General features: G+C 37.4%; 2 protein-coding genes and 1 pseudogene across 2 annotated transcripts; 1 reads left to right on the plus strand and 2 right to left on the minus strand.

Annotated features, from left to right (window-relative positions):
- Nucleotides 1-1,671: 1,671 nt before the first annotated feature.
- Nucleotides 1,672-5,806, plus strand: LOC112017579 (leucine aminopeptidase). Its single transcript, XM_024050039.2, has 4 exons — nt 1,672-2,915; nt 3,757-3,990; nt 4,272-4,598; nt 5,326-5,806. Exons 1-4 carry the CDS (start codon nt 1,929-1,931, stop codon nt 5,620-5,622), a joined length of 1,845 nt encoding a protein of 614 aa, XP_023905807.2. The 5' UTR covers nt 1,672-1,928; the 3' UTR covers nt 5,623-5,806.
- Nucleotides 5,807-7,384: 1,578 nt separating this feature from the next.
- LOC112017529 (large ribosomal subunit protein uL10c) lies at nt 7,385-8,406 on the minus strand. The gene has a single exon (XM_024049990.2). The coding sequence runs from the start codon at nt 8,333-8,335 to the stop codon at nt 7,637-7,639; it is 699 nt and encodes a 232-aa protein (XP_023905758.1). The 5' UTR covers nt 8,336-8,406; the 3' UTR covers nt 7,385-7,636.
- Nucleotides 8,407-9,353: 947 nt separating this feature from the next.
- On the minus strand, nt 9,354-14,712 carry LOC112017572 (mitochondrial hydrolase YKR070W-like; annotated as a pseudogene).
- Nucleotides 14,713-15,801: the final 1,089 nt, after the last annotated feature.

Here is a 15,801-nt window from a genome sequence, read left to right on the forward strand (position 1 = left end):
GAGGCGGCGGGGCCGGTGCTGGACGAGGCGGCGAGGGAGTTCGCCGGCACGGAGGAGATGGTGCTGCAAGGCGAGAGGCTTTTTGGACCGTACGAATGGGAGAGATTTTTTTTTTTTTTTTTTAATGACGACTTATTTATGATATGATTGATGCATAATAAGTTCATGTAATATTGTACCAATCGGACCTTCTCATATAAATTACTAACAATAAAAAAGTAACAAAAAAGAAATTATTATGCTAAAGTGATAGATTATAATTAGTACATGATAATAAATCAATATAATTTAAAATATAATTTTTTTTCACAATGTTATGATCTATTCATAATGTATGTGTTTGGATTCCACGTCCACGGCTATTTTTCGCGAGTCACGCGTTTTCTTTTTTTTTGTTCAGCCCACAGTTGTTGACAAGTCAACTGTGAACAGTGCTCCTGTATACTGTTCATAAGTCCCACAAATTATAATTTTTAGCAACTTTTTCATTAAAAATAGGTCCCATAGCACTATTCACATATTTAAAAATTATTTCGCTATAATGTTTTCAGTTTTCAGTTTCAGCAAAATAAATTATATCAAAATTAACCCAATAAAAACAACGTCAATTATAGAATCAGGTCGAAAAATGTTGTTTTTATTGCAATTTAGCACTTGTAATAAGTTGTAAAATATAGGACTTGTTGCCATGATTAAAAAGACCATTTTTATGGGTAAATTTTTGTTTTTTAAATCGGTTTGAAGATAAACTTGTTCCATAAATTAATGCAAAAAAAAAGAAGTAAAAATAGACAAAAAATTTCACAATTATTGGTGTGATAGATTGATAGTAATTGTAAGGGCCAGATTTGTGGCTCGGTCCAGGATGAATGGACTTAGGCTCAAAATGCCCAAAATAATGAATTTGTAGAAAATAGGTCAAAGAACTAGGCCCTAGTGAATTGGACAACGACTAATATGGAATTGGATGGCAATCATGCACAAATAAGGAATACTGACATGAATGAACTTCTTATTCGAGGAGGTAAGTGTTCCTATAAATCCATTCAATAGAGTCCCCCCTCCTTTCATTGTTACTCTCAAGTTTTATACTCCTATCCCCCTTCTTTCATCCTTTCACGTGTAGGTTTGGATTGATAGTATCGATACTTGTCCCATTAGTTCCTCCCTAAAACCTTTGAGAGTAGCTGTAAGGCTATAAAACATTGCTCAGTCAGCTGCAAAGCATTCAATCCTACATTAGCAGTTTTTTTTTAGATATTTCACAACTCTCCTTTGTCCTTTTCTTTCTTGATACCTATTCTCTATGGTAGAATGGTCCAGAGCATTGTTCTTAATGGCAGACCATATCTTCTGACCTCGGCCTCACCCAGCCAAGGTGAGATTCTTCCTCGAGGCACCCTCCTAGGTGGCTTTAATAGAATTTTTCTCTTCACTTACTAACGTAGATCCTTATGAAAGTATTTTACTAGTCCTCAAATTATTTAGCATCCTCAGGTTGAGCTCTTGGCCTAATATTCGTAGATATGGGCTCCTCAATCTTTCCCCCTACAGTAATAAATATTGTCAAAATATTATAAAATTTGTTATTTTATTTTACTTTTTATAACAAAAATATCTAAACTTCTTTGAATAAGTGACAATATTTTCCTGGATATGTAGAGTTCCGTCCCATCCACCTGAGGCGTAAAAGTTATAATCCACTGAGTGAACCTTTCTTTTTTGGAAAAAGTAAAAACAACCCTTGTTGTACACCACTCTAAAAGACTAAACCAACCCCACGGCATTAATGTCACGAGTGAAAATACAGTCATAGCTCATGTTCTCGAACTCCTCTCCGGTATTGACTCTACAACTCTTCTTCTTCAGTCTTCGATTCTAAAACACAAACACACACACACTCTCTCTCTCTCTCTCAAACCCAAAAAATGGCACCCATAGACCCACACTCGTTCACGGACTCGACCCACCCAGTAACAACCCACATCTCTCTCTCTCTCTACCTCGACTTCCCATCCTCCACCATCCACGCCACCGCTCTCCTCTCTCTCTCCAACCCCCACACCGGCCCACTCTCTCTCGACACGCGCTCTCTCACCATCCACTCCGTCCTCGACCCACAGTCCCAAGCTCCCATCCCCTTCTCTCTCTCCTCCTCCGACGACCCGGTCAGAGGCCGCCACCTCACCCTCTCCCTCTCCAACCACTCCTCCTTCCTCGTCGTCTACTCCACCTCGCCTTCCTCCTCCGCCCTTCAGTGGCTCTCTCCGCCGCAGACCTTCAACAAGACCCTGCCTTTCGTCTACACGCAATGCCAGTGCATCCACGCGCGCTCGGTTTTCCCCTGCCAGGACACCCCCGCCGGGCGCGTGACCTACACTTGCCTCCTCAACGTCCCCTCCTCGCTCTCCGCCGTCATGTCCGCCCGCCACGTCACTCGCCGGTCGCCCAACGAGTCCTCTCTGTCTCACGCGCCGCCGCCGCCGCACGCGACTTGGGCCGCGGAGGGGAGGGCGGTGGAGGAGTTCGTGATGGACCAGCCCATACCGACGTACCTGTTCGCTTTCGCCGTCGGGGAGCTGGGGTTCAGGGAGGTGGGGCCGAGGACTAGGGTCTATGCGGAGGCGGCGGGGCCGGTGCTGGACGAGGCGGCGAGGGAGTTCGCCGGCACGGAGGAGATGGTGCTGCAAGGCGAGAGGCTTTTTGGACCGTACGAATGGGAGAGGTTCGATTTGTTGGTGTTGCCGCCGAGCTTTCCGTACGGTGGCATGGAGAATCCGAGGATGGTGTTCTTGACGCCGACGGTGATCAAAGGCGATGCTAGTGGAGCCCAGGTTGTGGCTCATGAGCTTGCTCATAGTTGGACTGGGAATTTGATCACTAACAAGACCAACGACCATTTTTGGTTGAATGAGGTATGGCTTATAAATTATGTGTTTTTTTTGGAGTAGTTGGGTTTGTTCAAGTTTATCTTTTTGAGCAAATGCTAGAGATGTAGGGGTGGAATGTCACTCTAATATAGCCAGCCACACCACTGTTTTTTTTTTAAATAATTTTTTTACTACAAAATGCAAGCTTACAAATAGTCCCATCAAAGTAGTGGTATTATTTTTACTGTCAACTGGCATGGGGTCGATGAGTCCATATCGTTTACCTATTTTTTTAATCATTCAAAACAAAAAAAAACTTACAAATTGATGTAATAATGAATGTGATTGGCGAGACATGAGTGTGTATAGTGTCCTAGATTTCACTATTGTTTGTGGGTTGTTGGGGTTATTGACCCAATTGAGTGACAAATTGTCTATTGGTTTGCTATGTTCTGTTAGGGATGAGTCAATTCATATCTGACTTGGGTGATCCTTTTGTACATGTGTATATTTTCTATGTATGATGTGTCTTGCTATGAGAATTGTTTACCCTGTTATTGGCTGTTTGGAAGTATGAGGCAAGAAGAGGAAAATTGTTGAAAATGTTTGAAATGCATAGCTGCTTAAGAAAACAGGTCACTTGATTGTCTCTTTCCTTTTTGTCGGCTTTGTTGATAGCCAAAGAGCAGTTTAAAGTTTTGGTTTTGTTTTTCTGTTGTTGTGGGGATCTGATTTCAACTAGAAGAATAAGATTTTGGGGCGTTAAATATGAAATATACAGTAAAATCATAGATGATGAATAACTGGTTTACTGGGTTGAGATATATCATTATTACGTGTGTTTTGTTGCCTTTTGTTCTCTCAGTTTTCTTATTTCTTATCATAGGGTTTTACGACTTACGCGGAGAGAAGGATTGTTGAAGCCGTACAAGGGGAGGACAGAGCTGCATTGAATATTGGAATTGGTTGGAAGGGGTTAAATGAGGAAATGGAGCGTTTCAAGGACAACATGGAGTTCACAAAACTCAAAACCAATCAGGAAGGAGTGGACCCAGATGATGTATATTCTCAAGTTCCATATGAGAAAGGTTTCCAGTTTCTGTGGCGTATTGAACGTCAGGTGTGTTGAATCACTTTTTTACTGCATCTTAGTGTGTCTTTCATGCATGTGTTTTTTCCCCCCTCCTGGAAACATATTAATAGTGTCATATTGTTAGTGTCTTTACCAAATTAAAGTTGTTATCTGTGCGATGTAAATTTGTAATAGTTATAGGAGTCTTACCCATGAAGCAAGAATCCTGAGAGTCTATATGAATTAATGTCCACTAATACTTGAGTAACTGGGTGTTGTTTGTGTAAAGAATATTCTAACCAATTTTGTTTATCCTCTGGGATGTGTAGATTGGAAGGCCTGCATTTGATGAATTCCTCAAGAAGTATATTAACACCTTTAAATTCAAATCAATTGATACGGAGACATTTCTGGACTTCTTGAAAGCCAATGTCCCTGGAATAGAGAAAGATATTGATCTAGAATTATGGACTGAGGGCACTGGTATCCCTCCAGATGCTTATGAACCAGTTTCCAATATATACACAAAGATTGTATCTCTTGCCAATGAGTTTAAGCTTGGGCGGATGCCAAGGGAGGATGAAGTTGCAGATTGGCAAGGGCAGGAATGGGAACTTTACTTGGAGAACCTGCCCAAAGCTGTTGAAGCTTCACAGGTGGTGGTTCTGATCTTGTTAGAGTTTCCAAATTGTTTTTATTTCAGTTTATCTACTCTTTTCTTATCCCTTGAATATAGTAATTTTACCATCCAATACATCATCTTAAGGATGTCTTTGACTGGAAGAAATGGATTAGTGATGTTGATGCAATTTGTGTATGCTGGTTTAAGACTCGTGCTTTAGTAGTGTCTTTATGGACAATTCTCACTATTTTACTTGGTGTGACAGAACTAGCTGAATAATGCCTTATATTTCTTCTGAGAGGGGGAAAAAAACAAAAAAAAAGGGGTTTTATTAGACTAGAAATAAGCTTTGAAGATGAAATGTCTAGGCACCCTCCCCACAGCAAGAGTTCTTGTTGGTGTTCAAAGGCGGTATCCATCTAACCTCCTACAAGGAAGTAGCTAGATCCACTGGGTCACTATCCAAGCAGTGCACATATTCTTGAATTATTTTTATTTTTATTTTTATTTTTATAAATATCTTGAATGTGTGCTATATTTATAGATTAAAAAAAATGTATTATCTGTTTTTTCAAGAATGAAAGATCCATTATTGCCAATTGTTGCTTGTAATGCTTTGGTTGATTTGTGCCCATATATTTCAAGCTTTTTGATGTATTTCTTATTGTTCCACATTTAATCCCATGGACCCAAAAATATCCAGGGTCAGAAAGTAAGCTGATGTTTTCTTACAGTTATCATTTATTGCATTTGATATGCAGATCTTGGCCTTGGATGAGCGCTATAGGCTGTCAGAATCGAAGGATTATGAAGTAAAGGTTGCCTTTCTCCAACTGGCTATTTCGGCCAAGTGCAGAGATTATTATGGTGAGGTAGAAAAAACGCTGAAGTCAGTTGGAAGGATGAAGTACCTTCGCCCACTCTACACTGCTCTTGTACAAGGCACTGGAAAGGAAGAGGAGAAGATTTTGGCTAAAAGAGTGTTTGCAGAGGCTCGTGATTGTTATCATCCTATAGCTCAAGGTGTTGTCGAATCAATCTTTGCCAAGCACCTCTAGAGTGGTATTAACAATAATGTTTATATGAACTGAATTCCTGAAGCAAATCCTTGATGTATCTAAATCTGTAGGCTCATAACAACTGATTTTATTGAATATATGCATCTTGGATGATGCTGTATAGGCTTTATCAACTAACATTATGGAAATTTCATGAGATCAAGGATTAACTGCTTGTTCTAAACCTTTCGGACATAACTGTATTGATTTTATAACCATTTTGCTTTTGTTATCTTAGTCAACTAGAGTGATAGTTTTTCACATGTCATTATTTGATTCCACACTTTTTATTCTAAACGAGCAACTCAGCTACCAACTCTCAAGACCATCTCTTTTTGGCATAGCATTCTGAGAACCTAGCGTTAATTTAGCCTAAACTACCTTCTCGGTGATGTGCTCAGTATGTAAGTTCCATTCCCAATCTAGCCCAAATGCCAGCCACGTGGCCATACACATACTGATATACATCTTTCCACTGTTGAGTGTAGGTCTCTCAAAAGCAATTCCATATCCAACGCAATCTTATGTTGAAAAGATTAATGCATTCAAAATATAACAAACATAATAAGTTAATAACCTCTCACTTGATCTAGGGGATTCATAAAAGGAAATCGTTCGGTACAAAATTTCGTTGCCAAATACTCAGTTTATAATATGTCAGAGTCTGATTTCGAGTTGTAGCACACAATTCCTCGAAGAACATTTAGTGAAGTTATCATCTGTTCTGCACTTCAGTTATGAAATGTTGCAGGACACTTTTGCTTCAACGTGTTTCAGCATGGAATGTTCAATGAATGGAATGGAATGGAAGCAATTGAGATTGGTCTTGCTTGCTACAGAGAGCCCAGGCTGGTCTGCATATGCTTCTATTTATTTCATTTGCCTTTTTCCCTCTTTGCGGACATTGTGAATGCAGCTTTATCCAAAGTTCTGAATATTCCCCACCACACCTCCAACGTCCTAGCTACTATATGCTTATCCTATTGCCATCCTCTTGGGAAAGCCCCTAGGCATTTCCTCCTCACACAATTAAGCCTTTCCTAATTCATAGAAGCACTCACTTTCAACTGAAAGAGTTAACTGTGGTTACTAATTGAGATCATATGGACACCAACTACAATATTGATTCTATTTTATTAGTTGAAACAAAATGTAGTATCACTGTCAGTTATCACCTAAGAAAGGAACACAGTCACAGTCTGCACTGATGTACAGTTTCAGTTTTCAAACAGTGTACATGTCTCTATAAATAGCAGTTTAATAACGATCCCATATTGATTCTTTATTCCTTGTACATGATGTGAACAAGTTGCACATATATCCTTGTAAATGTTCCTTGGCTCCGAGAGCAACCCACTAACACCTGACCTGAAGAACATCATCACTATACAACCCCAATTCAGTGACTCATTCCAAACTTAACTCTACTCTCTCATGCCCCTATGGTACCCATAAAAAAAACTGCTATAGATATATCAGAACCTGCAGTCCTCTCCTCTCCCTCCCCGTCTTTCTCCCTTAAAGGCCTACTTTATGAATCCCAAGTCATAAACCATTTCCACATATGGATGCCCCCAACTACACAGCTAAATATCATTCTATTGGTAGGGGAAAAAAAATTGTACTATGTGCGGTTTGGGAACACCCTAACAAATGGGCACTTTGTCTCTATGGCTACAATCACAATTTACAACAAAAAACCATAGTTTGAATCTGTTCCTCAAGTTGGTTCTGATAATTTACATGCTAGGAGCCAGCAACAGAACCAATATAACCATATTGCAACACATTCACTAATCAGTTTCGAAACAAACTAAGTTAACCTCCAATTTGACACAACTCTACAACTTGCATTCTTTTCAATTCAATTGCTCCCTCAATTTCAACCATAACAACAACATTGCTACAAGTAAAAAAGAAAAACAAAAAAAAGAGGGAGGGTTGGTTCCAAAATACACTTACAATTACAAGAATAGCAGAAACTCAAAAGAGGTGCTCCTTTTCTCCTCAGCCACTATTGCCCACCACCACCACCTTCCTCTTCCAACTTCTTCACATACGCCTGCAAAACCATCACCAACTCCCTCGCTGGCGCCTGTATTGTCCCGACTAAGCTCGAAGCGGGATTCTTTATAGACCCCAACATCTTAGCATAAATCTCAGCTCTCGTAGGCATATTCTCGAGCGTCTTAAAGTCACCAGGCGCATAAAACTTTCCCTCAAAAACTGCACCACTAAAGTCATTCTCTTCAAGCTTCTTCTCCTTCTGAAAATCCCTATAAGGCTTAAGTGCGGCTGGGATTTCCTCACTGTGAACAAAGAGCCAAGCATTCATCCCCGTCATACAAGGCTTAAGAGCCTCCCATGGAGTACCCTCAATGGCTTTGTAAACAAGGGTGTTTTTCGCAACGACAAGTGTTGTGGTTTCGGGTAAAGATCTCCGGAGATCTTGGAACTGTTTCACAGTGAAGCCTTTGTACTTTATTGCGGCGAGGAGCTGACAGTCATCGAGCTGGGTTTTCACAGTCTCGACTGTTGCTTCTTTCTTGTTGCGGGAAATGGCTGAGCGGATCGAGAGCTTGCTGGGTCTTTTGGGTTTGGAGGAGAGGAATGGAGGTGGGTTTGAAAGGAAATGGGTTTGGGTTTGGGTTTTGGTTTTGGTTTGGGTGAGAGAGTGAGAGGGAAAGCTGAGCAGAGTGGCTTCCATTGCCATTGGTGGATGATGGTGGTGAAGGAAAAGAGAGGATGTGAGTGACTGTGTGTGTTTTGTTGGGCTTATCTTTGACTTCTGAGGATATCGGTTTTGACTTTTGTCACTGCCTTTGCGACGTTGCATTCTCGTCGTTTTTTATTCTTTTAGTAATCCACATGTCGTTTTCTCTTTTAGGTTTTAGATGTTGCTTAATTCCATGCCACAAACATGGAGTCAAAAAAGGTTTTAAAATTGATGCATTTGAGATTAGTTAAAAATTTGTTAAGCTGTTGATTGAAGATTTCAAGTTAACTCTCTCCAAAAAATTCACGGAATACTAGCTCAAGTGACAGTGTGAAATTTGCTAAACCTTAACGTACTTATATTAAACATCTCAAGCACAAGAGTATTTATACAAAGTATATCTAATATCTTTCTCCTTGAACCTAATTTTTTTTTTTTAATTAAAAAAATCCATTTTTGTGATTAGGTGTCTAAACAAAACCAATTATGACCCATTCACCTTAAGCTTAAATCATTCTTGAAGCCACATAGTTTATGTTGTTGGGTTTTGGGTTACTAATGAGATTCATTCGTGAGGGAAGTTTACCTAGAAAGATTCCAAAGATTTTGACTTTTGAAGCCACTGTAGTGGGAAGGCAAGCAAAGCGTTTGCTAAGGTTACAATAGAGTCTAGTTTGCCCACAAAGGTTTTGCAAGTAAACTGTTGTAATTATTTTTTTTAGTGAATTATATGGGATTGGGTTCCAATAGCGGCTTTTCCTTTGATTTTTATTTATTTATTTTTTTTTACCAAATTTGTGTGACTTTTAATGGTTGACATATTTACTTTAGATTTGGTGATTGTTTAGTGTGGTTGAAATAATTGTTTGTGCTTATCTATTTGGAATAAGAAATAACTTGATCAACTAATCCGCTTCATACGTGTACGGGATCTAAATTGATTTTTTTTTTTCAAGTTTGAGTTCAATATGTTTATTAAATAAACAAGGACTTGAAGATCCAGATTTTATGGATATTTAAAACTGAATGACATCCCCCCAGTTAATAAAAACTTGAACACAAAGTGATTTGACTTTTGAGTCAAAGCATCAGAATTTTTACACTTCCAAACAATCTGATATTGGTAAGTGGTAACCGTCAAAATGTATATCCAAAATATAGGACTATATAACAACATGATAGGAACTTTCCAAGTGTAATAAGAATGACTAGCTATATTTTGCAGTCAGCAATTGCTGAATAACGTTTCTCAAAAAAAAGCAATTGCTGAATAACATGAGAAAAATTAAAAAAGAAACGGACAAAATTGACTTCATTGAGTTCCAAGAACTTGATTTAAATAACTTGCCAAGCTTTCTGGATGTATTAAACTTTCTTTCTGCCATACAATGGCGCGAGAGACGAGAAACAGAGAGCAATACAAAAAGGGTTCCACTTTGCATGGAACCTAAGAAGTACTCTCCTCTTTCAGAATATAGTCCACTGCTTCTTCAACTGTATCAACGACCTGCACAAGAATCAAGAAGAAAACATAGTAAAGTATTACAAAAACACATTTCAGATTCACAAAAATCCCCCATCCCTACTACACTTTTACCATGAAGATAGTGGAAAATTATAGTTTTGCAAGCATAACCACTGACATGCATCTTAAATTTCAGCATTGAACTTACAAGATCGGCTGGAAATTCTGCATGATTATCTTTTCCCCTGAAAACACCAGTCCTAGTCAAAATAGAAAACCAAGGATGTCCTGCCTGAGAATCAAAAGGTGTCCCCATAAATAAAATAACAATTGATTCATTTAATGATAATAATAATCTAGCATTCTTACGCAAAAAAACTGGATTTCAAAACATGTAGTAAGACAAACCTGTCGTGCACCCTTGATATCAACTAAAGGGTTATCACCAATCATATAAATAGTTTTGAAACGATTTGATCCAACGTCTCCATTATCTATGGCATTATCATTACAGGATGACTGAAGTTTTCTCAATATGGCTTCAGCATTCTTGAATACAAATGGATTTGGTTTCCCAAAAGAAACATATTCCAGAGCATTACAGTGAATTCTGCAAACCAAAGCCAATCATAAGAATTCACATGCTATTGGGAGTCGATGATGATCACAATTTATGTTTTTCCATATGGTGCTCTTGTAATGTGTTTCCCAATGCATAATAAAAATATTATTTTTCTGTGCTCTTGAAGGATGAGTCTTTCTCTCTTCCTCTATCTGCTAGCCTCGAACCTTTGACACTGTGTTTGGTCACAACTCACAGGAAGACACAACCACCATGTCTACAAGGATGGCTAAATTTGAGGGGTGATTGATAACCCATAGATTATTCGTATATAGGTGATGCTCAAGGCATATAATAATTTCACTGCACCATCAAGGAGTTGTTTCCTCCAAATAGGTTCTAAAAGCAACTAAGAAAAAGGATATTGTGTCTTGGGTTTTAAAAATCTAGAGACTTTGATTTCTCTGATTATGACTTATGAGTTGTTATAGACATGTAAACCAAGAGGTGTGTCAATGAGTAAACATTCAATCTGATGTACACCTATTTGATGGAAACTGAGGACCTAATCAACCTGAGACACTAACGTTACCTATTGAAGACACTTTCTAGAGCAATTCTGAAAGCACCCATTCCAAGACGCTCAAAAGGAAAAGCACCCTGTAGTGAGTAGGGAAACCAATCAATAACATTCTTAAGTTTTCTTCAAATATTGAGGTAAAATATACAAGTAAATGAATAAGCAATAGAATGAAGCTCTGCTTTCCATAGATAGGCAAAAACAGCTGGAGCAAAAGCGCATCTAGAATCCAGGTCAACGAATTAGGCATATTGATGGGTTCCAACAAGTGAAGCCCATATTGAGGGCTGACTCCTATGTATGGTATGGACTTGACTCAGCAAGGCTATATAAGATCTGCCTAATGAGTTTTTGCTCTTATACTCCCTTTCAACCATTTGAGCTGACTAGTATCTATGTTTCTTGCTTTACTCGATACTGATGACAAACTTTCCAAAGCCATCAAATTGGGGATTGATCAGAACATTTACAAGTTTTGTGTAGAAATGTTACATAATTAGCGAATTGCTCTAGGTTAAGTCATGAAATTTGGATTCTAATGCAATTCTGGAGATCCTATTTCAAGTCTAAATGAAAATAATTTACGAATTACACCCAAACATTTTCTGAATCAGCTTAATAACCAACCTGATATTCAAGATCATCTGCAGCAAAATACAAAGGTGGTTGCTGTGTGTTCTTGTGTCCAGGAAGGCCTCCCGATCTTAAAATGTCACAGAGAACCTAATGCAAAATCAACAACTTCAGTGATTCTTCAGGGTACAGATATTCAAAAGTATCTGGAATAAGATGATGACAAATACAGTGACAATTTATGTGCATTTTAATTAAAAGATCCACCGCATAGAACTTCGACAGTATATTTTTGTAATTGGGAACTAATGTAAAAACCAAGGCTGCTACTACCAATCAAAAGCAAAATACATCCAAAATTTGATTGCATTCAAATTCACCACCCTCCATTGCAGCAGTATTCTAAACCTTTCTCCCTATTTACTACATACAGCTAAATAGATTAGAATTTACATGCCATTTGCCCAGTCAAATACAATACAATGCACCAACTGACTCATTGTGATTTCCAAACAATAAAGTCAGGATTACCTGAATGTCCCTGCCCCAATCTACAGGATCACTGACAACAAAAGCTGCCTTGACTCTGTCAGAGGTGGTATTGTATTTTGGAACCAATTTCTTAGGGGCACTCCCATTACCCGATTCTTGTTTAGTTGTCCACATCTTATATTGTGAAACAGGATCAATGTTCTCAAAAGTAGGAAGCATACTCATCTAAAGAAAGGACTTTTCTGCCACCACAAACAAACTAAAGTAATATGTGAATCTTACAAAACCTAGAAACCTCTGGCCTTCAAATCAGGAAATACTATGACCAAGGTATAAGGTGAGTATCTTACTTGAAACCGTATTCAGACATTACAACAGCAGGTTCCCCTTTTCCAGTGGCAATTATGAGCTCATTCTCAAATCTGAAGAGGAAACCAATAAACTTTGCATAATTTGATGAAGAAAACTAAGTATATTATTGCGAGAGAATTTTTTAAGCTAGAAAATAATTATACATGTTGAAAATACATTGGCAATCATTGTAGAACAAGTTGATATAAAAAGACAAATAACTTTGAGCTTTGAAAGGATATTTTAACGAGCATTAGAAACAAAAACAAAAACAAAACAGAAACATTCTAAATATCCTCTTAGGTAACAGTAGTTCTAGACTTGTTTGACACTCTTTTAAGATGAGTCCCTTTCTTATGACAAGAAGTTCATAAACAAAATGCTGTGAGATCTATCCAAGCTCAGCTTTTGCACTTAATTCAGGGAAGAGAAATAAGACTAGTACATAATTTATAACAGACAAGTAACTAGATGCATCCCCTAAAGTTGCAGCCTTTTCTGATCGCAGACCATGCATTTGCTCAACCAGCTACAAAATCTCATATTACGGCATCATTTCCAAATCCAAAGCAAGATTTCTCACAATTTCACTCCTGGCCAAGCAGGAGACTCATCAATGACATCAGTAATAATTACTCAATTGTAAGGTGTGGTCTCTTCGTTAACATAATGCCTAGTTGACAACAACAACATTGGAAAAGAATATGATACTTTAGTGTTGAAAACATTCATACCGAACTGATACATATACCTCTTCAACAAAGTTTTGAAAGGTGAGTGACCCTGTACAACCTGCAGTAGGATAACATAAAAAGAACAGCTATGCTAAAGATTTCACCAGTCAAATGACAGCCACAACAATCATGAATAGATAAAATTCAATCTCCTATTTACACTAAAAAATAAAAATAAATAAAAGACAGAAAAAACAACAAAACCCTACCTGAGAAGGTAAAATGTGCACTCTCAAAAGTTCACTTAACTCAGTGGCACGTCTAGATTCAGGGACGCCACCTCCTATTCAAATCAAATAATAGTATTGTTCATTTTATTGCTGTATTGTATACATTACTCTTGAGAGGTAAAGACAATAAATAATAATATAACATTTTCTTGCACAAAAATCATGTTGATAATTATGGAGCACAATGTTTTAGGCATATCTATTTTCGGTCTCAAATAATTCAAAGAAATATCAACAGAAGGACGGACTAAAGAGTTTTTTACAATAAAAAAAGAAACAAGCCTCAAATGTTCTAAGGTTCAATATACAGCATTGCATGTTTGTCAATATCAACCTCACAAACCATAACTAATAACCCCATAATCATAGATATCTTTACAATAAGCCCATCATCCTCTTAGTAGCTCCTAAAATTTCTATTGATGAACCAAAAACTGAATCACTTAAATGACTTACCATTCGTTAAGAACAGAAAGGGTAACTTCAAAGCACCTGCAGTGGAAATCAACCGAGTCAGATACAAGAACAGAATAAAAAGAAACATTATTCATTAAGACCGGCAACCATAATTTCATAATTACCATTCCCTAAACCAGAAACTAAAACATTCTTTGTATAACCATCCTTCCTTACTATTTTACAGTTCTCATTTCACAACAATTTCAGCATACTTAAGATGAATTTCCCAAGTTTTCCAATAAAACACACACACACACACACACAAAACACTAAACATGTGTCATGAATTCTATTTTCCCCTCCTTCTCTACTAAATTTTCCCAGCAACCAAACAAAGTTAGTTGTATAGAAAATTCACAATTCAATAAAACACATACATACAGAGAAATGAATAGGTTGTGAAGTACCAGAATCTCCATACAATCTTCTCAAAGCTTGAGGAGAGCCTCCAATGGGGACACGACCGCGAAGAACCACGCCATCTATGTCAAACGCAATTCCAAAAGAAGGCCTAAAAATTCACAAAAATCAACTACTAGTAATCAAAATTTTGAGCTGTTTCTCGCTTTTTTATGCTATGATAAGATTAAAAAAGTTTGAATCAAGATTCAAAATCACGGTATCTTTACAGTTTCGCAAAAAGTAAAGGCTTAGTCAAAATAATAGTTAACACAACATTGAATAGAGAATAGAGAAGCAATACGAACCGTTGGGAGTTTAATGGAAGCTGAGAGAAGGAGCGCGAAGCTTGAGGTTGAAGCAGCAATGGCGCTCTGTTCCTGCTCTCGCAAACCCTAAATGCCGCGCGAAATCTCATCTCCCTCTCTCTCTGTGTTCTAAATTTGTGAATACAATCAACGGTAACTTTAGCACTACTTTTTTTGGAGTTGGAAGAAATAATGGAATGCGGTGCAACGGAAATTTTTATAAAATGAAAATAAAAAAAGAAACATATATAGGTTTTCTATGATATTCTTTAGTCTTTAATTATTTTTCTAGCTCTCAAATAAAATTTATTTTTGTCTCAAAATAGGCATGAAATCAATATTTTATATTCATAAATAGTTTTTTTTTTTTTTTTTTATGAGTCATAAATAGTTAAGATTAGGGATTGCAAAGTTTGACATGACCTCCAAGTTGTGAGGATATGGATTTTGTATCACTACTTGAAGGACATTGCATTCTCGTTCTTTGTTCTTTTACTCTTTTAGGTTTTTGAAAAATTACACTTTACCATTTAAAATTTTTCGAATGCATGTTTTGCATTCTAAACTATTACCTTTATTACACTTTATACCTCATGTTAAGTATTTTGTTAAGTTGGAGGGAAATTCAAAAAATATGGTGCAAAGTGTAATCAAGAGTGTAGTTTAAAGTAATAAGGTGTAATTAGGAGTATAATTTAGAGTGCTATTTCCATGTGACAAACATAGAGTCAAAAATGTTTAAAATTGGAGGATGAAATTTTTGAGAAAGTGTAATAATAAGTTAAGAATAATAGTTAAAAGAGAGAAAGAGAGAGTTGGAAGTAAGTAGATGATTTGCCTAGTTAAATACAATACAATACAATGCAGTAATGCACCTACTGACTCAATATGATTTTCAAAATAATAAAGTTGGGATTACCTAAATGTTGCTGCCTAATCTATAGGATCACTAACAACAATATAAAGACAAGTGGATAAAATCAAGTGATGTGGAGGTACCACACCCCTCAAGCAGCTTATTTGAGAGGGGCAGCTAAGGGGGTATGTCACCGCCTCACCCCCTAAACTTGTATAAATACCCCCCCGCTCCCTTTAGAAAATTCAAGTACAAAAATTCCCTTCTCTCTTTTTTTTTATTTTATTTTTTTTAAAGGCTTTTCTCTAGATCTATTTTCTCTCTCTTTCCCCTTTTCCTCCATTTTTCCACCATCAAGAGTCCATAGGTGAGCTTCTAAAGCCCTTTTGTAAAGGTGAGATGGTGTAGCTTCTTTCATAGCTACGCCATCCTCATTTTTATGTTGTAAACCAAT

This window comes from Quercus suber, unplaced genomic scaffold (genome assembly GCF_002906115.3).
Source record: "Quercus suber isolate HL8 unplaced genomic scaffold, Cork oak 2.0 scaffold_694, whole genome shotgun sequence".
NCBI classification, from domain to species: domain Eukaryota; kingdom Viridiplantae; phylum Streptophyta; class Magnoliopsida; order Fagales; family Fagaceae; genus Quercus; species Quercus suber.